At 39.3% G+C, this 24,700-nt stretch overlaps 10 protein-coding genes across 10 annotated transcripts; 5 read left to right on the top strand and 5 right to left on the bottom strand.

Annotated features, from left to right (window-relative positions):
• Positions 1-112: 112 nt before the first annotated feature.
• I206_104235 (uncharacterized protein) lies at positions 113-2,517 on the bottom strand (the record flags this gene model as incomplete). Its single annotated transcript, XM_019155926.1, has 2 exons — positions 113-1,174; positions 1,228-2,517. The coding sequence occupies 2 exons, from the start codon at positions 2,515-2,517 to the stop codon at positions 113-115; spliced, it is 2,352 nt and encodes a 783-aa protein (XP_019010884.1).
• A 4,360-nt stretch (positions 2,518-6,877) lies between these two features.
• On the bottom strand, positions 6,878-7,688 carry I206_104234 (uncharacterized protein; the record flags this gene model as incomplete). The annotated part of the gene is made up of 2 exons (XM_019155927.1): positions 6,878-7,289; positions 7,588-7,688. 2 exons carry the CDS (start codon positions 7,686-7,688, stop codon positions 6,878-6,880), a joined length of 513 nt encoding a protein of 170 aa, XP_019010885.1.
• A 1,331-nt stretch (positions 7,689-9,019) lies between these two features.
• Positions 9,020-9,505, top strand: I206_104233 (uncharacterized protein; the record flags this gene model as incomplete). Its single annotated transcript, XM_019155928.1, has 1 exon — positions 9,020-9,505. The coding sequence occupies one exon, from the start codon at positions 9,020-9,022 to the stop codon at positions 9,503-9,505; it is 486 nt and encodes a 161-aa protein (XP_019010886.1).
• A 408-nt stretch (positions 9,506-9,913) lies between these two features.
• Positions 9,914-11,315, bottom strand: I206_104232 (uncharacterized protein; the record flags this gene model as incomplete). The annotated part of the gene is made up of 3 exons (XM_019155929.1): positions 9,914-9,959; positions 10,026-10,249; positions 10,335-11,315. 3 exons carry the CDS (start codon positions 11,313-11,315, stop codon positions 9,914-9,916), a joined length of 1,251 nt encoding a protein of 416 aa, XP_019010887.1.
• Positions 11,316-12,445: 1,130 nt separating this feature from the next.
• On the bottom strand, positions 12,446-14,098 carry I206_104231 (uncharacterized protein; the record flags this gene model as incomplete). The annotated part of the gene is made up of 5 exons (XM_019155930.1): positions 12,446-12,772; positions 12,924-13,014; positions 13,076-13,226; positions 13,292-13,454; positions 13,568-14,098. 5 exons carry the CDS (start codon positions 14,096-14,098, stop codon positions 12,446-12,448), a joined length of 1,263 nt encoding a protein of 420 aa, XP_019010888.1.
• A 602-nt stretch (positions 14,099-14,700) lies between these two features.
• I206_104230 (uncharacterized protein) lies at positions 14,701-15,168 on the top strand (the record flags this gene model as incomplete). The annotated part of the gene is made up of 2 exons (XM_019155931.1): positions 14,701-14,703; positions 14,785-15,168. 2 exons carry the CDS (start codon positions 14,701-14,703, stop codon positions 15,166-15,168), a joined length of 387 nt encoding a protein of 128 aa, XP_019010889.1.
• A 201-nt stretch (positions 15,169-15,369) lies between these two features.
• Positions 15,370-16,605, top strand: I206_104229 (uncharacterized protein; the record flags this gene model as incomplete). The annotated part of the gene is made up of 6 exons (XM_070202923.1): positions 15,370-15,636; positions 15,701-15,881; positions 16,058-16,135; positions 16,181-16,304; positions 16,362-16,430; positions 16,494-16,605. 6 exons carry the CDS (start codon positions 15,370-15,372, stop codon positions 16,603-16,605), a joined length of 831 nt encoding a protein of 276 aa, XP_070059024.1.
• A 950-nt stretch (positions 16,606-17,555) lies between these two features.
• I206_104228 (uncharacterized protein) lies at positions 17,556-18,920 on the bottom strand (the record flags this gene model as incomplete). The annotated part of the gene is made up of 5 exons (XM_019155933.1): positions 17,556-17,607; positions 17,680-18,162; positions 18,428-18,524; positions 18,599-18,815; positions 18,885-18,920. 5 exons carry the CDS (start codon positions 18,918-18,920, stop codon positions 17,556-17,558), a joined length of 885 nt encoding a protein of 294 aa, XP_019010891.1.
• Positions 18,921-19,257: 337 nt separating this feature from the next.
• I206_104227 (uncharacterized protein) lies at positions 19,258-23,212 on the top strand (the record flags this gene model as incomplete). The annotated part of the gene is made up of 10 exons (XM_070202922.1): positions 19,258-19,596; positions 19,656-19,762; positions 19,818-20,027; positions 20,091-20,165; positions 20,222-20,408; positions 20,462-20,931; positions 20,990-21,966; positions 22,050-22,056; positions 22,122-22,923; positions 22,988-23,212. The coding sequence occupies 10 exons, from the start codon at positions 19,258-19,260 to the stop codon at positions 23,210-23,212; spliced, it is 3,399 nt and encodes a 1,132-aa protein (XP_070059023.1).
• A 345-nt stretch (positions 23,213-23,557) lies between these two features.
• On the top strand, positions 23,558-24,621 carry I206_104226 (uncharacterized protein; the record flags this gene model as incomplete). Its single annotated transcript, XM_019155935.1, has 5 exons — positions 23,558-23,623; positions 23,701-23,820; positions 23,909-23,971; positions 24,048-24,096; positions 24,170-24,621. 5 exons carry the CDS (start codon positions 23,558-23,560, stop codon positions 24,619-24,621), a joined length of 750 nt encoding a protein of 249 aa, XP_019010893.1.
• Positions 24,622-24,700: the final 79 nt, after the last annotated feature.

The raw sequence follows: 24,700 nt of genomic DNA, 5'->3' as shown, positions 1-24,700 counted from the left end.
CAAGTTTTTGTACTCAAGCTACTTCTTTTTGATGACCCAAAAGGCGAAGCGCAAGATATGATCGGAAACACAATTGCTTAACGTGAAATGGAATCAAAAGTAAATCGGAAACCTATTGCCATTGTTGTACTTGTTGTTGCGGTATGATATATCCTTGAGGTGGAGGTGGACCGAAATCAGGAGGTGCATAAACAAGCCCATGCTGCGTGTATATTGGTTGAGGATGACCTTGGTGATGTACTGCTTGATGTTGATGGTGCGATATGTAATGTTTATTTGGCATTGTAGCGTAATGTAACTGCTGGCCATGTCCTTGTGCGTGAGCCATAGGTACGATCGGTATAGATCCAATATCGTTAGGTATCAGATCACCATATTCTGTATTAGGGAAGACACCATTGTTGGCTATTGATCCAGATGAACCTTGCGTGGCAGGTGTGAGAGGAGTTAGAGGGGGGATTGTACTAGACATTGGAATTCCAATTTGTCCAGAAAGTCCAACGGCACCATTCTCAGAGACGTTTGGTGATAACGTCATTCCTGAAAAACCGTTTGATACTGATATATCAGATCTTTGCCTGGAGTGACCGCCAATAACGGGCGAATGGACGGGAGATTGAGCAGTCGGGTCAACGTTGGTAAATCCGAAGGCAGACGCAGCAAGACTCAATGGTCTTCCTTGTCGTCTCGAATGTCCTTGTGTCGAGTTCGTTCTAGAAAGCGTACCGGGTCGACGTGGAGAGGGACTAGTAGCTGATCCTTGGAAGGAGTTCTGTCGTTGTAATGCTAAAGGTGTAGGTCGTTGTTTCATCACTTTACCGGAAGAAGGTGATTGCATGCCCGGTTCAATGAGGACCTGAGGAGAAGATTGAGATCTTGATCTACTGTTAGGTGTGCTATCCAGAGTATTGAGTAAATCAGACTCGGATCGAGTTGAGCCCATTCTGGAATGACCTCCATCGGTATTGAGGTAGACCGGAGCTTGATATTGCTCTTGACCGCTCGAACCAGAAGAAGAAAGGGTCACAGTGGACTGAGATCGGGACAAATTGACACCACCTTCCATTGGGGACACCATGACAGGGTAGGGATTCGCTGGATAGGTATAGTAGCCGTACTCGGGTTGAGTGGGTGAGACAACAGCTTTACCAGCAGCCTTTCTACGGTCTTTGAACTGTTCATTGTATGTGAGCTCCACTCTTCGAAGTCATGGCCGTGAAAGCTTACCTTATCGAGCCATTTCGCAGAAGCTTTAAACCTGTCCATGGGGAACCCAATCTCCCTTGCGAATGTCTTAGCCTTTTCTCTTGCTATATTATCGCGCACATCCTGACCAGCAGCGATTTGCGCGTCCATCCACTCGTCTAGCTTAGCTTCCACGGCAGGGAATCTACCACCAACAGATTTGGGAATCTTTGGTGCCGGAGGCGCTTGGGGTTCTTGAGGTTGAGTCCATCTATGCGAAGACAAAATGATCTTACTAATCGTACTTCTGTCTACCCCGTACATCCTAGCTATATCCTCTTGTCGCAGAGAACTATTTTGACGGTGTAGGTTGACAATATTCCTTTTATCTTCGTACGTCAGCTTTACTTTGGGTCGGGTTGTCCGGAAATCTGATGATGTGGATGCTGTACGAGCAAGAGAAACAGCTGAAGAGGCAATACTTGACGTTGGTGATCCGTTACGACTCCTTGGTGGACCGGCAAAGGCATATTGCGGTTGAGGTTGGTACATTTCGGTAGGGAATATGCCATTTACCTGTGGCTGCACACCTGCAAATTGAGGAGGGAACTGAGCGAAGCTCATTGTTGTCGAAGAGGAGATCTGCTGAGGGTAAGCGATGTATCCAGGTTGTTGGGATTGACTGTAATACATTGCGGTGTTATCCAGGTATTGCTGATGCTCTATAGGTAAAGGATAGACAGGTGATTGTGGTTGAGGTACGGCTTGGCGAGCTTGAGGAGGTATTTGTTGCTGATCGTTAAATGTTTTGAATGGAGACATAAGAGGGGGTTTTCTATGCGAAGCCGCTCTAATGGTCTGGTCTCCCGAAGACAGGTTCGGTGGACAAGGTAGATTTATAGGTTGGGATTGTATATCAGTAACGACAGGAGTTCTATCTTCCTCCTCTCGTGATGGTGCAGGAGGTGTGACTTGTTCTTGTATAGGTAAAAATTCATCATTATCGTTAGATGTCGAATAGTCTGCGTAGGTATATGCGTAAGGATCGTCAAGTTGCGGTATGGAATGAGGTGGTGGCTGATGATGGTGATGATGAAGTTGTTGATGAGAGACCGAGACATTGGCAATTGGAATATCGTAAGGTATGTCATTTCCATGAGGTGTATTCGGCGTAGTTTGTACGTAGACTTGATCTAAGTAAGCTGTCGAAGGTGAATTATTGAAACCGGCCGTGGAAGTGCTATTCCCATTATGCCGATCCCGCCGTCTCGGTGTATCATTATCGGATTGATCTTGTTGATTCGCAGGTAGAGGGCTAGGCGTAGTTGCCATGATGTCGTAAAATGGGAAGACAGAGCTTGATCTAGCTAAGTATGAGATTTGAGACGAGACAGACTGAGATAATTGAAAGGGAAGAGGGGACATAAAATAGAATAGAGGTGTTGTTCATCAGCATACTATTCTTCTATCGATCTAAGCCGCCGCGGAACGGGTAGGATTGAGTCATCTAATGAAATGAAAGACAAGATCTAAGTGTAGAAAAAAGGGGATGTTTTAGACATACTTGATTCCGATTCAGACAGGTAAGATTTCAATTGAAATTTTACCGTAATACCTGAATCCACTAAGTCTGCTTCTAGCAAGTCGAGCTAATTTGATACCAGATTTACTTCATACAAGTCCAACTCTAATGGAATTACCTCTAGGAAATGTCTGAGTGAGGATTGAACTAATGGGGTTGAAGAAGGAGTGCGGTCATCATCAGTTCTAAAGACATATATATATGGAGAGAGCAAGAGATATGACAGGTAATGAACATATATCAATCCGGATAATCAAGAAATCAAACGGGTAACCCACATAGATCCAATATGCTTGGCTTGTCAAGTCTACGTTTCCGACGAATGAACAATTTTGAAGGGAAGGTAAGACGTCTAAAACAACGGTAAGGCTAATTCCGGATCCCTTTTACACCCTAAACGAGGCTCTACTTCGGTACGATTCGGTCAGCTAAAAACCGACATGTTATCGGTACAAGATGTATCGAGCAGATGAACATGAGTGCATGCCTGAGCGAGACGCTTGGCTAATCAGGAGTACAAGACGGTTTGGGTTAGAAGTGATCGAGATTGAAAGCTCACCGTTTGATCAAGAAATCAAGCTTTGATTCACTGATTTTTGCGCTTTTCGCCCTGATTGTAGGTTTTTGGTTGATAATGGATGATGATTTGTCTGGAAATGATGGTCGGCACTTTGAATTTTGGTGGTCCCTGGTTGAATCCCTTTGCTTATCCTTTCCTTGATTGTCCTTCTTCTTTCCATGTACTTGCACAGCAATGCCAGCCCAGAAACAATATTCTCAATTCTTAACGCTAAATCGTCCGTGCGGTCAAGCTTTTGATCCTGACTTATCTAATTCCTCCGATACACTACTATGGCTTTGTCTAAAGACTACCGAGCGAATGAGTTCTCGTTAATTATTTCTATGATGCGAATGCGATGTCGATCCAGTTGATAGACAATGCAGTTATTGAGACCGATAAACGTGGATACAATTGACTATTATTAACACTACTGTAATTAAATTGAATTGATTTTCCTTTGAATAGGATATCTCTACTACGCGCTCGGATAGGTAGATAGGGTTAAAGTCTAGCCAGAAAGTTGTAAGAGCAAATCCAAGGGAGTATAATATGATTTAGGATTTTTAGCTGTAACTGAATCAGGATATGAAAGATATCAGTCCCCGTTCAACTGACTGATCGGTACGGTGGTAGGTATAGGATATATCGGTCGAAATAGACTGTACGTTGCGTCGTTGATTTATTTCTTTGATTTTGATTTTTTACCCTGAATTCAAAGTCAAATGTTAAAAAAAAGGGGGGGGATTAGCTTCGCCGAAGGGTATGATAAATATCTTGATTTTTGATAATAAACCGTATTACGATTCTGATTAGAAATGTCGAGTGGAGATCTTATGGACGAGCCTAAAACTTTCTGACGTTACTGCTATTATTATCAATAAGTATTTTAGTCTGGAAACCAAATACATGTAGTCGTACTTGCTAAGATTAATCATTCGAGACCCGCGTGATGCCTCGCTGTATATGAGGGATATATATGCCTTAACGAGGCGTTTTCTTATGTCTGACAAAAGGGTTCGCGGTTGATTGCGTTGCATGAAATTACTACATTCCTACTCAGTATAAGATGGGTCAAACAGGCTTCTGGATAGCTAATGCAGATTATAAAGATCCCGAGAGAACACAGCCAAGCTATCGATATCATAAAGGAAGACCGATTTGCCGGGATACCTGAGTCTTGGAAGAATGTGAGGCAAATCTCTATCCTCTGACCGTCAAGATATTTTGCCTTTTTGATTTAGGCTTCATTTGGCGTTGGAAAACCTACAAGAGATTCTCATTTCCTTTCGAGAATCTAGATCAAGCTTTTACTTTCCTAGGTATATAAAGTAGACCATTCGGGAAGTAAATCGGTATCATTTAAGAGGTACATGTGTGTATAATATAACCTTATGAAATTTCATCTTGATAAGATGCCGTGTGGGGTTATTACGCGCGATTGATTTTCCGCCTCGATATGAAAGTACGGGCTAAGAAGTCTTGCTTAAAATTCAGTAAAAAAGCCATCGGCCCTGATCTACATGAATAAGTGATTTGGAATGGCTAAAAGACCATAGGGATTTTGCCAAGTATTAATTCGATGAATTAGACTTTAGTTTGATTAAAGAGTAACGTTAAGATTCACGGCTTTTTACTCATTGATAGATCTCGTAACCGGTTGATAAATTGTAAGATCAGAAGTCTTGCTTCCCTTGTTCTATATGAACATGCAGTAGATTTGACCCAAAGATATAATTGGGCTCGCAGCTAATGCTGAAGATTCACAATGCGTTCGGCGCCCCGTCAAATAAGGAAGCGGGTAGGGTTTACGATTTAGCGCAGCATAAATCAGAAGTTCATGAAATGACGATAACATATTACGAATATGCTGTAACATATTAAGTAGTGAATATGCTAGCTTCCTTTGTATGATTGATTTATACAGCTGAAAGCGATAAGCAACAATCAAGATGGTCGAAGTAGCCTGATATCGCTCCCTCGTACAGGCTCCAACAGGTAATTGCAGTATTCACATGGAACGGGCAGTTGATACGACTTCGGAGCCTAGATGCGGAGCCGATATGAACAAGTAACGCGTATGTCCTGATGGCGCATTTGTATATCTGATTCAGGTTCAAAGTTCTAATTTCGTTTCTTGTCTACTCTTTTTGAAATATTATTCGGAAGTAAATGGTTTTCTGATCTACATTCCGACGGTATAAACCATGCGGCTCAACACTTGGTTCAGAAATATCGACCGTCGATCATTTCTATGGATATAACTCATCCATTCAGACAGCGCCACCAGGAATCCATCGTGGCGTCTTTTTAAAGGGTATTATCAAGAATGTCAAATCCGAACATTTCTCTTACTCGGTATAGCTGATGAAGTCTGTAGTATGGTAAAAGATAAGAATGATCCGCGTTTTGAGTATGAAGATCGACAGTCGATTACGTGGCGCAAGCTAGAAATTGGGAGTCACGCTTTACTGGGTACTGCGCAAAGGCGTAACTTAACAATAAAAGGGGATGCTAAGGAATCTCGGCGGTTCTCGTCAGTGAGAATTTTCCATCGATATAGTGTGTCATCTAGCATCCTTCTTCTGAGTATACATAAGTATATGATCGTAGGTACACCTAATCGCACAGAACCATATCAAGATATTCGTTGATAAATGCAGCTCAAGATGATAAAAATGGGAAATCCCCTGTTCCCCGAAATCTGGGTTTTTGGATTCCAGGATAATTAGAGTTAAGGTTTTGAGTTTTACCTCTAAGATAGGACGCGTTTGACTTTTGAGAGGCCATTGGATTATTAATCGAAATTCAATCGAAATCCCCGAAAATCTCGTATGAAAATCAGACGCGTAAATTGGAGATTTTTTTGGTTAAATTCCCAGAATTTCCGGAATCAAAAAGTGATATTTTTGTAGCTACGGTGATGTAATTGAGATTTTGATTTCACACTTGTCAAATTTATGACAAGTCGCATTCTATTTGAGCGAGTAAAGCAAATTTCGCCAACAAGCCTAAATATATATATATATATTAGTCAGTCAAACTCGAACTACATTTGCGCTTCGAAAAGGAGAACGGTGACTAACCATTTATTCTATGAATAACGGCATAACTTGTCATAACGAGATTCTTAGTGTCAGATCCCTTGATCCAGGAAGACATCCGCCACATTAATTTAGTAGGAATGCAGGTCGTATTCGTACTCTCATTGCGCAACTTTAAGCTATTAACGATCGTTCAGATCATTACAATCGAGCTTTCCACCCGGTTGAACGATCGTTCGGTAATGAGGTAGACAAAGCATTTATATGAATTCAGAGCGGATTATGCGATCATAACGATATGTGAGATCAAATCCGATTATATTTCACAGAATGCATTTTATCAACAATTACAGTAAGTGAAGTGGCACATCGACATTGACATTATTCGGAGCACGAGTACAATGATATATCAGAATCTCGAATACATTCTCAATAGCTGTAATTTCAAAGGGAGGATTAGTATAAGTTTTAGACGAATCGGTAGGCAAATCAAATTAACAAATTGACTTACTTCCATTGACAAGATTTTTGCCATGCACATGCTCCTCCAGTATAATAACAAGCAGTACAACCAGGTGTAATACAATTAGCCCCTCTACTACAAAATTGACCACATCTTGAAGCTTTTTTTTCAAGATGTTTATTTAAATCTCTAAGACATTCTCTACAAGGTTGACAAATTGCTTTTTTAGAAAGTGAAAGATCTTTTTCTTCACCTTCACCTTCACTTTCTCCTTTAGGAGGAATACCATATCTATAAGTTTGTAGACTTTCGAGAGAAGTAGCTCCATTTGAATAATCTTCTAAACCAGCAGAAACAGTTGCATCATAAATTGTTTTTTGAATTATAGTTAAATGATTTTCAAGATTTTCAGTTTTTGTGAAAAAACCTTCAATTCCAATTGAATCATTTTCAAATCTAATTTGAATTACGATTTTTTCATCATGAGTTTTAGCTATGAAATGATATACTTGATCATGATTTTGAATTGCAAATTCATCAATTTTTTAAAGCTAATTCTTTTTCTGAATCTATCACCCAATCAGCGTATTTAGCTAGGATGGAAGTGAAAGAAGCGAAGAAAAGGAATAAAAAAGTGAAAAATGTAGATCGCATTTTTTGATTACTGTGAAATGAAAACAAGTCAGACCGAAACTCTTTAGTCATACGAAATTTGTAAGTTTCGTTAATCAGAATAGCGTTGAGGCGTACTCACTGAAAGCCGTTGAGCTGATCTGTATTGACTAGGCTGAAGAAAAGGTTGGCGAGAAGTGTTTGATGGAGGAGGGTATTGAATTGTGAATTCGAGTGCAGCATTTATACTTATTCAAATGTGCTCTCCCATAGCATCCCATCTTGAGCTATGGGAATGTGACCTGGTGTCACCGAGTCACCGCCTACCCCGTCTGAATGAGATCTATCAGCTCACAAATTGCTCGAAATCAAAAGCGAAAGATCGGCCAAACGGTTAGTACGGTCAATACAGTTTGTGTCCATTGACAATCAAAGATCATACCCGTAGATCTGAATGCTGGGAGTATTCTCGATGATAGAATGAGTTCATATATCAAAGCTTATCTTCGTACATTTCTACTCTGGGGTTTATCGATTCTTTCCAGGCAAATCATACATCAGATCGTCTAACAAAGGAACACTTAGCGGATCAACTAGGTGGAAAAAAATGAAATCTATTCACACCTCAAAGAAAGTTAACCGGTGTTGGAGCTCGAAGCGAGTATTCTGTATTGCCTTTACTGATGGATCTGTGTATATCACGGTTTTCGAAGAAGGGGAACTGGAACTTGACAATCAAGACATCACTGAATGAATCCTGAGTAACTAAACAGCTGTATGTCCTGAGTTCTGTAACAAGAAATTCACAGAGATAGGATCGTCCGATTGCTTACACCGCAAATCAATAAGAAACCTGTGGTGCTTCGATTTGGTCTTATCACCTCGGTTGTACGATCGGAACTCTGCTTGTCTGATAAGAAGATGGCCTTCAGGCCGATCAATGATGTTGGAAGACTTTCCAGTACATCCTGTAACGGATAATTGATAGTGAGAAAAAAATGATATACGTGACGATTGATGAGTGGACACCAAATTAGAATTTTATCGCCGAAGAGAAGTCTTGAGCGACTAGTCGGATAAATAGATTGCATCTCTCTCATGTTCTCTGATTCGAAGGAATCATGACACGAAGCTCGCGGTGGCGAATCTAAGTCGAATTGAGCCTTAAAAAGTTGGGAGAATCGGATACATAGATCTCAATGTCCGGTTCAACCAAGATCTAAGCGCGATTTTGACCTAGCTGATCTTCTTCGTGATCTTCCTTATCAGGTGTCTGTGGTCTAAGCTGTGCACTGTTCAATCGTAAAGGAGGATTGAATAATCGTGTCATCTTCTGAAAGGTGTCTTAGATACTCGGTCTTCCGGGCTGTGCGGGCTTCGCGGTATTAGTCATTGAATCTTATTACATTGATTGTCCAATCAACAGACAAAAGGTGTAGATAGATATATCCTTTTTGATTAATACTAAATATCACTTATCAATTGAATCATCATCCGTAGAACCAAATTTCATTCAAATTTCCAATCACTTTACAAACTTACTTGGAATTCAATACAAAAATCAATTATAAAAAATGAGCTTATCAAATAAAGTAATACCTTCTGAAAAAGATTTAGCAATGAAAATTGAAAATTATCAAAAACTTCATTCGTCAAATACATATCAATTTAAAGCAAGAACAATTAAAAATCAAATTATAATTCAAATTAGACATTTAAATGATAATGATCAAAATGATTTAGAAAAAGAAGATGAAATTGGAATTCAAGGTTATTTTACAGAAACAAAAGAATTAATTGAAGAAATTGAAAATTTACAAATTCAAATTTATAATCAAACTTTAAAAAATGGTTTTCAAAATTTTCCAGGTGTTAAATCTTTAGAAGAAATGAAATCTTTTCGTTTTGATGAAAATAATTTTCCTAAGAAGACATTACCTCCTTGGGGTAATAAACCACCTTGGGAAATTGAACAAGATGAAGAAGTAAAAGAAGATAAAGAGAAAAAAGAAGAAATTGAAAAAGATGATAAATCAAAAGATGATGATAAAGTTGCATAAAGGAAATTGAATTTTGATAAATTGGTATTAGTGGTCTTATATTACTGTGATGAACCCAATGACAAAAGTGTTTGAGAAAATTTATCATACACGAACCTCGATGTAATAATAAGTATTTTATGAAACAACCAAATCATTTTCAATATGTATTATGTACTCAAAAATCATTTGCATTCGTTACTGAGCAGGGTATATGAGTCCGACACAATGTCCCATCCCACCTTTCCATCACTAATATCCGATCAACGAGATATATACACATGAGATCCTCCTCCGCCATTTCAAATCAGGTTTATAAAGTATTTGTAAGGTATTTTAGATCCGGGTATATAGACAGACAAAAATAGAAGTCGAAACGAAAAAAAAAGATATGACAAGTAGATTGAATTGTTCTTAACACGAGATCGTTTAATGGTATTTGCTTAGAGCGGACAAGTAAGTTTGACCGGATGCACTGTGCATTCAAGGTCAGTTTTGTCATCTCGACTCTGTGAAAGGAACAAAAAAGAGGCAAACTCACGTAAGTTGACCATTTGAAACCATTGGCCAAACATCACCTAAACCATAACCATTCGAGTAGGCATAACCTGCGATTCTAGAATCGGATTCAAAGATATCCACTGCAGTATGAATGAATGAATCGATTTCACTTTGATCTGTACAAGGGATGAAACCTGTCGAATCGTCTACACAAGCGAATTCGGTGACCCAAATCGGTAATCCATATGTGTTATAATAGTGGTCCTGAAGTCGTGAATTGATGTATCAGCTAATCTGCCTCATACTTGCAAAAGGAAGCCTATCACGAGCGACATGAAAAGAAACTCACAATATCCGCGTTAATACCAGCAGCACTATTCTTGTTAACGTGAATATTCATAATATCTGGTTTTCTAGTTACTCCAGCCATGAAAGGACCTAACCAACCACTTTCTGCAGCTTGTTTACACATTGAAGGACCAACAAGTATTGAACCTGCTTCACCTTTAGGAACAACATATTGATTCCAAATTGAAATAGCAGTTTCGACATCTAAACCTGCACTTCCTGATCCAGCTGGACAATCAGGTTCTTCAAATCCAATAATATATTGAGGAACATAACTTAAATCTTTGAAAGCAGTTAATCTTGATGCATCATCTGAATCGGCTGTACCACCTCCCCAAATCATAGGTACTGCTACAGCATTTCCACATGAACCTGATGGTGTAGCTGACCAATCATACCACCAACCTAATTTACCACTTAACCAACTTAAAGCATCACCTGCACTAACACCTGCTTTATTTCCATTTGGTGTATGACCTGAATAACTTGTTGGATTTGAAACAAGCGCTTGTCCTGTTGCACCTGAATTATCAGCAGTAGAAGTTGAACTAGCTTGTTGTTCAGTTGAAGAAGCTGTTATTTGTTGCTGTTCGGTAGATGAAGTTGTTGTAGCTGCATCTGTTGTTGAGGTGACAACAGAAGAAGAAGGAGCAGTAGAAGAGATGACGGTGGAAGTAGCAGTTGAAGTTACACTTCGAGAAAGTGTTGTTGGGATTGTAGCGTTTCTGGGTCTACATTGACTACCATCTGCTTTTCTTTTGGCGAATGCCATTCCTTTTTTAGCTAATTTCCTTGCCATTTTATGTTCAACAGCTTCATTAAATTCCCTTCTAAGTAAATGGGATTCAGATTCTTGTAATGCTGCTGCTCTAACATGATTTCTTTGTCTAGCATGTGATCTAACGTCCATTCGATCATTGTGACCGCCTAAAGCCAAAGTCGGAAGGAGTAAGAACAGTGATATCAAGGGTGTTGCGATCATTTTCGAAGGGTTTTATGTTTGATAGTATAGTAAGATAGGTAGGTGGTTTGATTTATAAGGTATTAGTAATGAATGTGGTGATGTAAGGAATGTGATGTTTGGTTCGAACAGAAGTTACTGTTGTTGATCAATAGGAATATTGTAATATTGACCAAATAATGATAAATGATCAGCCTAATGATTTATGATTATATATATATATGTAAGAGGATAATTAGTTGGGAAAATAATAAGTAATACGTACGTTTAAGTGAATCATTAACTGAACAAGGAGAAGAACAATGCGCACGGTGTTATTGATTTCCTTAAATGTCTTGACGCTTTGACCTTTTATAATGTTCCTGTTTATACAGCTATGAATAATCCTAAATATTCTATCTAAACGTTGATAAGTCGTTAATTGTCAGTAATGAAGAAAAGTGAAAATGATAATGAGAGAAAAAGCTAATGTTGTTGAATGAGAGATTGATGATGATGTAGACATGCAAAATTGATATTAAGCCAAGAGTATCATTTATTGCATACAACATTATTTGATGAAAAAGTACAGCCCCTTCATTTCGAGAACTTATTGACCTGATCTAACCTACAAAATGGGTCAAAGCTCTTTCTCTTTTCTCTTCAATTCCTCATTTTGTTCCTAGAAAAGTAATAACAACAAATTACATATCCCTGTACAACATGAGGTCTTTATTTCATTTAATGCTCAACAACCTCTTCATCTTTTTTACCCATCCAATATGTAAGTTGAAAATAATCTATTGTTTCCGAAACATGTCAACAAATCAACATAACACGTCCATTAGTTAGTTATATTCAGGGTTGAAATTTAATGGCTTTTGTTTATTTTTGTTTTGTTTACAAAGATGAGAGGTTCGGAAAATCAGGCGCATAATCAGAAGGAGGGGAATAAATATAAACGCGTCATACAGCATATTTAGTCTTTCATACATTCGTGGCACCTTCCTTCCTACTCCAAAAGTCAGTCTCGTTTCAATAATTTGATTGAATATTTGTGTATTATGCATTGTGTGTGTATGTGTATGTGTGTTATATGGTATGATATTGAACTGATAACTATGAACGATGGGATGAATGAGAGCAACAGCTCGTGGGAGCGAAAAAAAATGCTATATCCTTCCTCCTCTTTCAACACGACTTGCGGGCGCATTAGCTTTCTTATCCCCGAAAGGCAAATCTTCCAGATCAACAGCAACATAATCTTCCTCGCTTTCTTCTGATCCACGGAAGGTATCAGCATCACCGCTTCCAGACCTGTCAACTTGTTTACCCTTTCCTCGAGGGCCAAGGGTCTCAACGGGTGAGGTCGAATTTCTTAGAGCGCTATTCGGTCGATCTGAGTAAGAATGTGTTCGAGACGCATGATCCGATTTGCTGGCAGAAGTCGGTGGTGATTGATCCGTGTAATCCGATGGATCCAACGCATTGGGTAGTCCCTGAGCATAAATTTCGTCAGAAATGACCCTCGTATATCTCGACGCCGAACAAGGGCAGTTATGAATGGAAAAATAGGAAAGCGAGAAAGAGAGGAAGGCAGGTGAGAGACGGTTAGAGGTCGAAGAAGTACAATTGGGGGAGAAGACTTACAGCTATTGATCCAGCATCAGGCACTCTATCTATAGGAGCCTTGTCCCGATGCTGATATCCAGACTTGACTCGATTATTCGATGATTCCTCTCTATACCAGCATTCGAATCAGCCATCCGATATCTGGACAGGGTTCGGTAAATTGCACATACCGGATTTCTGCACGCAAATCTTCGATGCCCCACCAGTTCATACTCCCAAAAATGACATTCCGACGCCAGAATGTGGCACCAGGTAAAGAGGTATCGATAGGTCCTACCATTGCATGAGCGTGCAGGTGCGGATGTGGTGACTGTGGATCCTCTATCGATGAAGCAGTCGTCAGCGAGCTCGCGATATCACTGAATGATGACAGCATTGCGACTCACTTTTTACGCTTCCTACAAAACCTACTCTCACATCGTTTTCCTTCTCTTTCCCTTTACCCCTCTCGGCTTCACTTGCGGAAGTGTTTGATTGGCCGGGGGTTCTAGATAGCAGACGATGGGTCACTTCGAGAATGTGACTCAGTAGTGGCACGTCGGAGGGACCCTGGAAAGAAAACAAATTCAGCGACGTCCTTGCTTCAAGCAGACTCGGCGTTTACATAGTATCAAGCTGCGCCGCAGTGCAGCTTTTTACGAGGGAGAAGAAGATGAACTCACGAAATCATAAACACTCTCCAAATGCTTATTCACCACTACTATGAGATGTCTACCATCCGAGCATAACTTTTCTTTCCCTTCAGCTTTGTAGACCGTTATATATGAATCCTGATGTACCACATCTTTCCCACCTGTATTGAGTCGTCTTGGTATTGGACTAGGGGAAGAACTTCTTTCAAATGGGTGATGATATGAAGATGTGGAATCTCCACCCGAAGGAGGTAACAAAGAGGAACGAGCGTTAGGGGATTGGAGAGGAGAAGAAGATGATAATTGGTCAAAAGTTGATGATACCAGACTACATAGTACACAACCTGGGTGACTAATTATATTTGGTGGTCTTGTAGGTATACGTAATTGTGTCGCGGATGAGGATGATAAGTTATTTTGGTGTTCAGGGTTTGGTTCATCCCGATAAGAGCTGGAACGACTTCCACTAGGTATAGAGTTCTGAGATTGTATGTACGCTAGTCGTGTGTCGAATGTCGTGCGGTGAGGAGAGGGTGTGGGAACGGGTGATTCGTATGACATACTGGGTAGTCTTGAATTGGGTTGACCTTGATGTGTATTGATGGTTTGGAATGAGATGAGGTTGGCCAGAAGTCTGACTTATATTCCAGCATATAACATAATTGATGTGAACGCTGAATCGATCCGAAACATGCAAGCCGGCCTGAGCGGAGTATGGAAATGCTCAAAGGGGAGCCGTTAGAGGTATGATACCAGAGTCAACCTTCGAAGTGATGATGCCTGGGAAAAAAGGATGAGGATGGGATATGGATGTGTTGCTGAGGTGGAAGCGCCAGTGACGATATGAAGATGTTGATAGAGTATCGAAGGTATATATGTATAGATATAACATTTATAGGAGATCAACGTAGTTGAGCATGAGATCAACTCGTACAACCGGCTATTCAATAATAGGAAAAACTATGTGGAGTACTCTTTTAAACTATTCCTCCGCGTTATGTGCAATTCGCCACATGCGACTAACCCTATATAGAAAAGAAAAATAAATATAAATCGATAGAACACCATAAGGATACTAAGTAATGTTCAAATAGATAATCACTTTTACCTTCTTCATCAGTTATACCACCTGTGACATAGTCAAGTAATATATACTAAACAAAATGGTGAGTGTTAAAATCAACGTCTTCGGTGCTGGTTGGGTTTAGACGCCAGTGCTGACGGGTTTTCCTTTCTTTGTGGTGCAGGAATTCTCAAACTCCACAGCACCCGTTTCAAGAGAAACCTGGGCACCTAGATCCCCTTCACCTCCACCTAGATCTGGAGGTGACTACTCTGAGAGAGCCCCTCCTTCCGGACCAAGAGGTGGGGATGATGCTCCTCGAGCTCCAAGCAATGGTGGAGATTACGAGAGGGATAGAGATGGTAGAGACAGTAGAAGGGATAATGGGTACGTGTTGTTCGATCTATCTAGTCTTTTCCTCCTTCTCCCGTCTCGTCAATATGCCAAGAAAGAATCTCTGGGGATACAAAGAAAGGAGTGGATTGAGCGAGATGTGCGAACAGCAAAGTCATGGTCTAAACAATCCTTTGTCCGCTTGCCAAAATGGAGACGAATTAGGATTTTCTAGATGCCTACTCCCCTTCCTTTCCTTTGTTGTGTACATCCGTTCTTTGTACTTTACTAACGAATTGTGAATCGCCTTCCATCGCCCATTCCAACTACATTCGCATCCTTGGCTTCGTCCTGCGCATATATAATCTCATGAATTATCCACCTTTATAAATTGCGCTTCATACCAACATAATCGTTCTTCGACCACCTACGTATAATGTCTTACTTGTACGAACGACGATCTCGATCTCCTCCACCTTATATTGACCCATATCCTCCTTCACTGGATCCACGTTACCCTTACAGAGATAGACGAGAAGGTGGTTATCCCTCCAGAAAACCCGTTCATCAACTTCAAGAAGCCGATCCAAACAACGTTTTGGGTGTATTCGGTTTATCTATCAGAACTCGTGAAAGAGATCTCGAAGATGAATTCACAAGATATGGTGATGTTGAGAAAGTAGTCATTGTCTACGATCAACGGGTAAGCTCAGCAATTCAATCGTAGCGGGATGTGCATGGGAAGCTAAAGAATGTATGGTGGACAGACCGACCGTTCAAGAGGTTTCGGATTCGTCACTATGAGAACTATTGAAGATGCTCAACGAGCTATCGAGAAACTCAATGGCCTTAATTTGCATGGTAGAAATATCAGAGTAGATTTCTCTGCTACTCAAAAGCCTCATGCTCCTACACCAGGTCAATATATGGGTGTAAAGAGACCAACTTGTGAATATATTTTCCTTAATCTTCTTCGATTGCACAAGAGATCTCCCAACAAGAGTCAAATTACACGTATTGTGTAGCTACCAATCCCTGCACAGCAAATTGTCTGAATTCTTTGAACTCAGTCAAACCCGTAAAGAGATGGAATGCTTACCAAAACCTCAATGCTATTTTTACAGACGAAGATAATCGAACCAATGACCGAAGAGGCGGTCCCGATCGAGGTGGTCGAGGATACGATGATCGATATGCTCGAGGTGGTGGCGGATATGATAACAGAAGTGGTGGTTATGATAATAGAGGTGGTAGAGGATACGATAATAGATCTGGCGGGTACGATAACCGAGCTGGAGGTGGCGGTTACGATAATCGATCAAGAGGATACGATAGACCACCAAGAGATGATCGAGATAAATACGCTGAAAGGTTAGTCACGAGTTTGGTTATCTTTCTGACCAGTATGCTTATGCTCGATATATATAGGGATGACAGAAGAGATTACGATGAAAGACCTAAGAGAGATGATTACGATTCTAGAAGAAGATCACCCAGGTAAGCCGGCACCCCCTAAGACGACTCTCGGTGAGAATGTAGCTCACGATATATTGTGTGTAGTCCAAGAAGACGATACTCTGCTTCACCTGATAGAGGATCTAGATCTGCAAGAGATTACGATGCTGCACCTGGAGCTGTTGCCGGTGGTGCACCTGAATCATCCAGATACTAGATTCCTTTCTTCAGAATGATTGCAACGTTCCCTTTATATTGCAGAGCATTCAAAACATCAGAATATACTAGTCCAAGAGTAACAACATTTCTTTTAAAATAATCAAAAAGTCTTCTAGTATATAAACAAGAACTTATCAAAATCCCTTAAAATGAATGAATATGCAAGGTTCCGTGTAGTGCAAATTCACAATCTCTCTCAATGTACAAGTCAAAAACTCGATTAATTGACATTTGTAACTTCAATTGAGAAGATGAGCAAATCATGAAATTTATGAAAGACAAAATTGAACATGTAGTCGTAAAGCTGAACGATGCAATCTGAATAATCGAAACATTTTTTAACCAATTTATAAAATAAAATATTACAAAATTTGTCAAATCTCATATTGTAAACACTTGTAATTTTTTTTTAAAATCAGATATATCTCGGTCAGTAACAAAAAGGATAAAGAAGGTAATTGAAGATAATCTTTTTTTTTGGTATTCCAAAAAGCCATCAAATAATAAGAAGAACAAGAATTATAAAAATGTTGAAAAAAAAATTAACGAATCCTAAGAAATAATATTCAAATTTCTCATGAAGTTCATTTCATGATGATAATCAGATTTTGAAAAATACCTTCAAGGTCAATCCAGCATTTTGTTATAATCGTTTCCTTCTTGAAATTATCAAATTTTCATATTTGGACATGTTATCCATAGAATATCAGACTTTTCTTTGTTGTATTGATAATAAATGCATGTTTGTGCTCAAAGTATTCGAGAAAATTCAATATATATGATCCATTGAAACAACGTTTGATTATCTCATCTATATTTTCATTTATAAATCATCCATCGTTGTCTTGGAGATTCTCGTAACAAGACTAGTATACATGCTCAATATAAGGCTAAATAAAATACAATAAAATGGTGCGCATGATTGGCAACGTTTGAAGACGATTTGATTTAAAAATATGTTTTTCTTTTCCTTGCTGTATATTTTGAATCTCTTGGTACACTGTAAAAGAATGAGTTTTTTTTCATCAATTTAAATATTTTTGTAATAAGAAATTATTATAATAAGACTTACCCTTCTTTACCTCTTGTTCTATATAATTCTTTCTTTTTCATTACCCATTCTTTAACATCTTCAACATTTTTATTATTTCTTTTTCCTTTTTTATTATTAGAAGAAGTATCTTTTCTACGTTTTCTTTCATTTCTAATTTCTTCTCTACGTTTTTCTAAACCTAATTTATTTTCATTATCAATTTCAATTCCATTATTATCTAAACCTTTTGGAATTTCTTGTTGTCCAACCATTAAACATAAATACATTTTTCTAGCTTTTTTTGAATTTGGATAATCAATTACTAAACCACCTCCAAAACCTGCTCTTTGTGCTGAATTTACAATCATTTGAACTTGATCATCTGATGAAGGATAAAATTGAAATATTGCTCTTGATGGATTTTTTAAAGAAGAATGTAATGTTGTAAAAAATCTATTTAATCGTTGTGGAGGTGAATGTGAAGAAGAATCTGCATTTAATAACCATTGAATTACTGATATACTATTTTATTCAAAGAGAATGATCAGCTTCTTCCTGAATAAATTGTGATCCAATCAAATCAAGTATAATTAATAAGAGACGGGAAGATTAGGCAATCAATCAGATGGGTTGCCCGTACAAATGGGTTTCGGGCGGTTTCACCATGATGTTTGGTAAGTAGACCGTCGTGTGTGATCGTCATTTATTCAAGTGAATGATAGTAAGAAGATACGTGGTGATGGGTGGGTAGGATTTATTGCAAGTGATTGTAATACTGAGAACACACCTTATGGCTCCATCGAAAGTACCTGGTCTAAAACCGAAACCTTGTCCTATATCATGTAAAAACAAATCTCCTTCGACTTCTCGTTCAAGAGCGACCTCTAAGATCACAGAGAATTTGGCATCAGCAAACTGTATACCATTTGACGCATCAATTTGATATGATTTTATTTACCAAGCATTGATGGTGCAATATCAACTCCTACCCAAACATGACCTTCTTCATCTAATAATTCACCACTTAATCCACTTCCACATCCTATGTCTAATACAAAAGCAGTTTCATCTTCTGGTAAAGCTAGTAATTCCAAAGCTCTTCTTGTCATTTGAGCCTGAATGGATTTTACTCTGGTATTAGCAGTATATTTTGTAGCTTCAACATCTCCGTAGAACTATATCTCGACAATTAGCATTTTGAGATTGGAAAGATTGATGAGGAGAAAAATTGAAGAAGAACATACGATTTCTGGAGGGGAGATTTCTTCAGGCCTCGACATTTTGGATTTGATTCTCTGTCTCCGATCTGGGTAGCGAGTCTTATACCTAGGGATTATGTGAGTTCTGATGTCTGGATAAGGTAGAAAGTAGATATCGAATACAACATCATCATGTATTTTGTTGCCTCAGATTTAAAATCTGTTGCCGCTCCAAAAAAAGTCAAAAGGTCCGTGCCTCGATCATTCACCACGTGGTTCGTAAACATTGATAGCAATTCATCTATAAAATCAATAAACGCGTCCTACTTGCTTGTCCTTCAACAATGATATTAGCACATTGCTTTGTAATAAGCATACAAAGATGTCAGCGATATAGCACGGCAAGGCGCAACAAGAAATGACAGAACTCTTCCAGCTGACCTCTTTGTCCCTCGAGAACGATGGCAGCCCTTTCGCAAGCTCATCAAAATTACCGAATATTCACCCTACTTTTGTACTTCCACCTTTAGATGATCATATATCCGGTACAGAGCGATTATTAGGAAGTTTGAGAGGTACATCAAGACATGAACTACAGGAGTCCAAAATATCTTACACCTCAAGCAAACCGAATGAGACTTTGGAGGATAGCGAGGCAGCAGACAACAACGTTGCAGAGGTGGTAGAGGATGAAGACATTTGGCGAAGAGCTGTTGAGTGGCCTGAAGCGGGGCTAAGTAGGCCGAGAGTCTTCGAAGTGAGCTCAACCTCTAGAGCCTCATGGCTGGAACACGAGCTCACGTGTATATGATACAGCGTCTCCGCACATGGGATGATATACGATCTTCAGAACTCGAACTGAAGTTACAAACACCTTTTTTATCGGAGAAAACGATCTTTACATTCGATAGCTTGATAACATCGTAAGTTAGACAAAAACCCTATAGATGTCGCTCACAACTATCAATGGTTCGGCAGACTCGAACCGCTAATATCTTTACCTAAATTAAATAAATCTGCCGGTCCTACTCCGGTAGTCGACTCAGTGACCCTCCTTCGACTTATGATGCGTTCTACGCTCGGTACGACGACAACCGAGCATCTTCGATGGAACAAGAAAAAAGCAGAATTTGTATGGGCTGACGAAGGCGGTAGACCATTTGGTACGGACAAGGTGATGACAAAATCGTAAGTTCTGCCTACAAAAGCGACGTGATGTTTCGTTGCATCATGACTGATTCAGATTGGCAGGGTAATCGATCGATTCCTGAGTATAGGTACCTCGATCAGGCGATTGGAAATAATTATCAACTCTCAAAGTACTTTGTGAGTTCTACTACCATAACATGCACTTGATTGGCGCGGCTGATATCAAGCTGCAGGCCACTTACGCCAACTCATCACGCATTATTGAATGCTCTTTCAACTTATCTGACTTTCATCAAACAACGGTTGACATCTGCTGTAGAAGAGAACCAAACCGAACCTCAAGCAGGTTGGAACAGATGGATGGGACCGACCAAAGACGTAGGGGAGCTAGGAGAACTACTGTGTGAACTCATGTGCTGGGTATGACATTTGCATCTCTTGACCAGGTGACGAAATTAACATATTCTGTTTAGCCGTTATCGAGCTCCGAGGCTATCGCTGTTCCTAGTCGGTCATCTGCACTTCTCAGCCACTTATACAATCACCTCTTGGCTTCCATGTCCACTTGCGCTTCTCTTTCCCCCCAATCGCCTGCCACCCTGGCCTTGGCTTTCCTGTTCAGCGAATCCAGTGGACCATTCTTGAAATTACTAAAAGCTTGGGTGGGGTTATCTGATTCTTCATCGCAAGACGAAGATACCGATCCAAATTCCCAACCATGGTCAGATTTAGGCATAGTTAGAACGACGTATCGTGGGCAATGGGAATATACTTTCTCCTCTAGGAGGATGCCAAGCTTCATACCAAAGGATGACCGGAGGACGGTCTTTGAAGCTGGAAAAAATCTTAGATTACTCAAAGAAGCGACTAGCGGAACTCATCCCCTATGTTCACTTCAGTGGGATCTAGACATTGGTCTCATTTGGGGAGATGATTCGACTGGGTGAGTTTCAGATAGGGTCACTGTCTTCCCAATTACTGACACTCCATATTTTTCTCAGCATTGTCAATGCTACTAATCACCATGCTCGAACTGTGAGGAAAGAAGTTGACCTTTGGCAAAACGGGACTAAGAATAGAAAAGCCACTTTATCCAAGTCTGCATCTACCAAAGTATCGAGTCTATCCTCGAGCAAGGTGAAGAAGAGAAGACCGATTGCTCCAAATCTGTTCGTGCCGCCCTCAGGTGCTTTGACAAAAGAGGTTCAGCGAACCCAGCCTCAAAATGAGCAAAATTGCTTTGCGCAGACCGAAAGAGATATTCATACAGGTGTTGCCGAGCTCGATGACCTGTGGGCTTTGTTTACGCAATCTCCTGGCTCCCACTTGACTTGCGAAAACAGTCACCAAGAGTCAAAGCAGTTGTGGACGCCCATGTCTTCTGAAAATCTAAATTTATTTTTATCTCGTCATTCCACAGAACCGCTCTTGCACGATTCCCCAACCTTGCCGATTTACATAATCATTCGACTGCTATCACCTCTACTGATTCATTCATCCCTCATTTCCAAGTCTCTGGTATCGCTTTACCTTGATGAGCTGAACTTCTTGGACCATCTGGACATACTACAATCGTACTGGCTAGGAGGAGATATGAATTTTGTCCATCGAGTATCGGGTGCTTTATTCGGAAAAGATAATGCCGGTGCTGGAGAAGGTATCGGAATGGGAAAAAGAGCCAGAACTCGAATGAGATTAGGTTTAGACATGCCTTCGACCGCCAGAACCAATGAACTCAACCCAGTTGATAATGAAGGTGAATGGGGAATAGGTTTAGGTATAGGTTTGAGTGAGAGATCGAAATGGCCTCCCGGCGGGAGTGAACTAGCCTATGCACTTAGGACGACTTTGATCGATCAGCATAATTCGCAAAATGACGAGGGCCCACGGGGTGAAGTTCAGGATAGAGTCAGTTTTGCAGTCAGGCAACTGGATGAGGAAGATAAAGGACGAAGAGCCAAATGGATGAATCCTCAAGGTGAGTGTTCTTGTCAATTTGAGTATCTTGGTATTAATCAGCTGATCGTATATTGACGCTTGATCTGATCAATATCATATTAGCTATCGAGTAAGTGATATTAGCATAGACAAACGAGATTTCCAAAGTACTGACATTTCTATTCACATTTTCAGAGCGTTGGACTTCTTGTACCTATCCTATTCTCCTCCTTTACCGATCACTCCTCTGCTACCTCCAACTTTATTAGCCAAGTACCAATCAATACATAATCTTTTACTGAAAATATCAAGATGTCAAATCGTTATCAGAACCATGTACTTTTCCATCTTACATCAATCGGAATCCCAAGACGAACCTTTCAAGACCGGTGTAGATTCAGGCTTGAATCGACCATCATCGAAGGTCAATAACACTTTAAGAAGGAGTAGAAATCGTCAAACCAATACTTTATTTCCTGCAAAATCTGATATCGAAAAGAAAGTTCAAATATTGAGATTCAGGATGGCACATCTAGTGGATGCTTTTGGAGATTATGTTGATGTATCGATTCGAAGGAAATGGGAAAGGATGAGAAGGAGATTGGTTAAACTTGGGAAGAATGACATTGATCATGAAGATAGTAGACCAATTTCACCAACTTCGACGAATGGGGAATATATGAACCATGAAGAATATACGGATGAAGAGGATGAAAAGGATCCCTTAAGTGATACTCATATACATGAGTTGCAATCACCCCATTCCATTTTGGTTTATCATCAAATCACTTTAAATAGAATACTCAAATCATGTCTCCTGGACGAGAGATCGCAAGGTCAACAAGTAACAATGAAATTACTTATGACTCTTTTTGGACTTGTACTAGATTTCGGTAAAATACTTGTTGAAATTGAGAGGGGCTTGAAAGGATGGATGGAAGGTCAAGAGATCATTGAGGTGATTGAACGCGAATGGAATGGGAAAGAACGGATATTCGTGAGTTTGACTTGGAGCTTCGTTACTTCCCTTCAAATATCATTCTGATGATTGAAATGGACAGTTACATGCACTTGAAAGATTATCGCTTCGTACAAATAAAGAAACAAGAGAAGAGGAAAAGGAAAATTCACAAGATGAAGGAGAAGAATTCGAAGATGATTTACAGATTTTACTTTCATCTCATGGGGAAGGTCGAAGAGATAAAGCAAGTGAAGATGATTTGAAAGAATTGTTATTACGTCTTCGTTTAGGTGTTTCGGATATGAAAAGAGAAGGAAGGTGGTAAGGATGGTCACATACATTGTTATTCTGTATTGAATGAAGATTATACGCATTGATATGAACCTGTTGTATACTTGATGTATAAACGTTTTTCGGTAAATTCGGACTAATTTAGGATGAGATAAGATTCGGTCTATCTGATAACCGGGTCATATTTCTTTATTCTCATAATGGCGTGATGTCGTAATTATGAAAGGAAGAGTTGCGAACTTGATTGCTTTTTCCATGTTGTCCACTAATTCAAGCAAGCCTACAACGACCCAAGCTCGGTAGCTTGAGACAAGAGGGAAGCAATCGTTTTGCTTGATTTGCAAATCTTATAGTTGATTTGGAACGAGTTTCAGGCAATATGAGCTCATCATTTCATCTTCCGCATGATATTAAAGAACAATTAGAAGAACTTTCAACTTGCGAAGTGGGTGCACTTTAATCACGCGAAGGGAAACTACCTTATAAAGTCATATGTAAAGGCTAACAACGATTATGAAATAGGTTTCTGATGCTCTGATAAAACTTGGTATTTCGACCGGAGGGTTTTTACCGCATCTTAATATTTATTCGCCTAAAGATCATGAGAATGTGAAATTAGTAGGAAGAGTATTTACAGTCAGAGTGAGTTTCGACAATCGACCCATATCGCTCTAGTATAATGGACAGCATATACAAGTCATAAGTTGATATTGATATTAATATTCCTTAGCTTGTTGAACAAGAAAAACCAGACTCGAGCCAATTGAATGGACCTAAAGCTGAACAACATTTCGTGAGCCCTACAACCTCTAAAGTTCATCTTATTTCGTGATGGTCTCAATGAATTCTGATAAATTATTGATTAATAGGTTGATGTAGCTCCTGAAGGAAGTGTGATATTGATTTCACCTGATTTCGGTAATTTATCTAATCTTCGATCTCTGCTGTTCTCAGATAAACTAACTGATGAATGTGATAATAAACGATTCAGTATCCGGAGCAGCATGTTGGGGAGGATTAATGTCAACAGCAGCAAAAAATAAAAAAATAAAAGGAGTAGTAATTTTAGGTGGATGTCGTGATTTAATTGAACATAGAAAATTAAATTTTCCAATTTTTGCACAATTTCATTCTACTTTAGGTATTAAATCATTTTTACGTCAATCAGAATATAATATTTCATTATCAATTCCAATTAGATCTACTGTTAATAAGCATGAACAAAATATAATAAATCAAGATGGAGAGGAAAAAAAAACTTTAATTGATTCTGGAGATATATTAATTGGAGATATAGATGGTGTTGTTATTATACCTTTTTCAAAAATTAATCAAGTGATTAAAATTGCAAAAGAATGTAAAGATATTGATGAGAATATTAGAAAAGATTTAGAATTGGGAAAAGGTGTCAAAGAAACTATGAAGAAATGGAGAGGAACGTGATCTCTAAATCAGCATTCAAAAGCTGAAAAGAAAGTCAGGCAGAATACGTAGATCGATTTTCTTTGTTGATAATGCATGT

Source organism: Kwoniella pini, chromosome 5 (assembly GCF_000512605.2).
Source record: "Kwoniella pini CBS 10737 chromosome 5, complete sequence".
Lineage (NCBI taxonomy): Eukaryota > Fungi > Basidiomycota > Tremellomycetes > Tremellales > Cryptococcaceae > Kwoniella > Kwoniella pini.
This window is presented reverse-complemented; position numbering and strand designations above follow the sequence as displayed.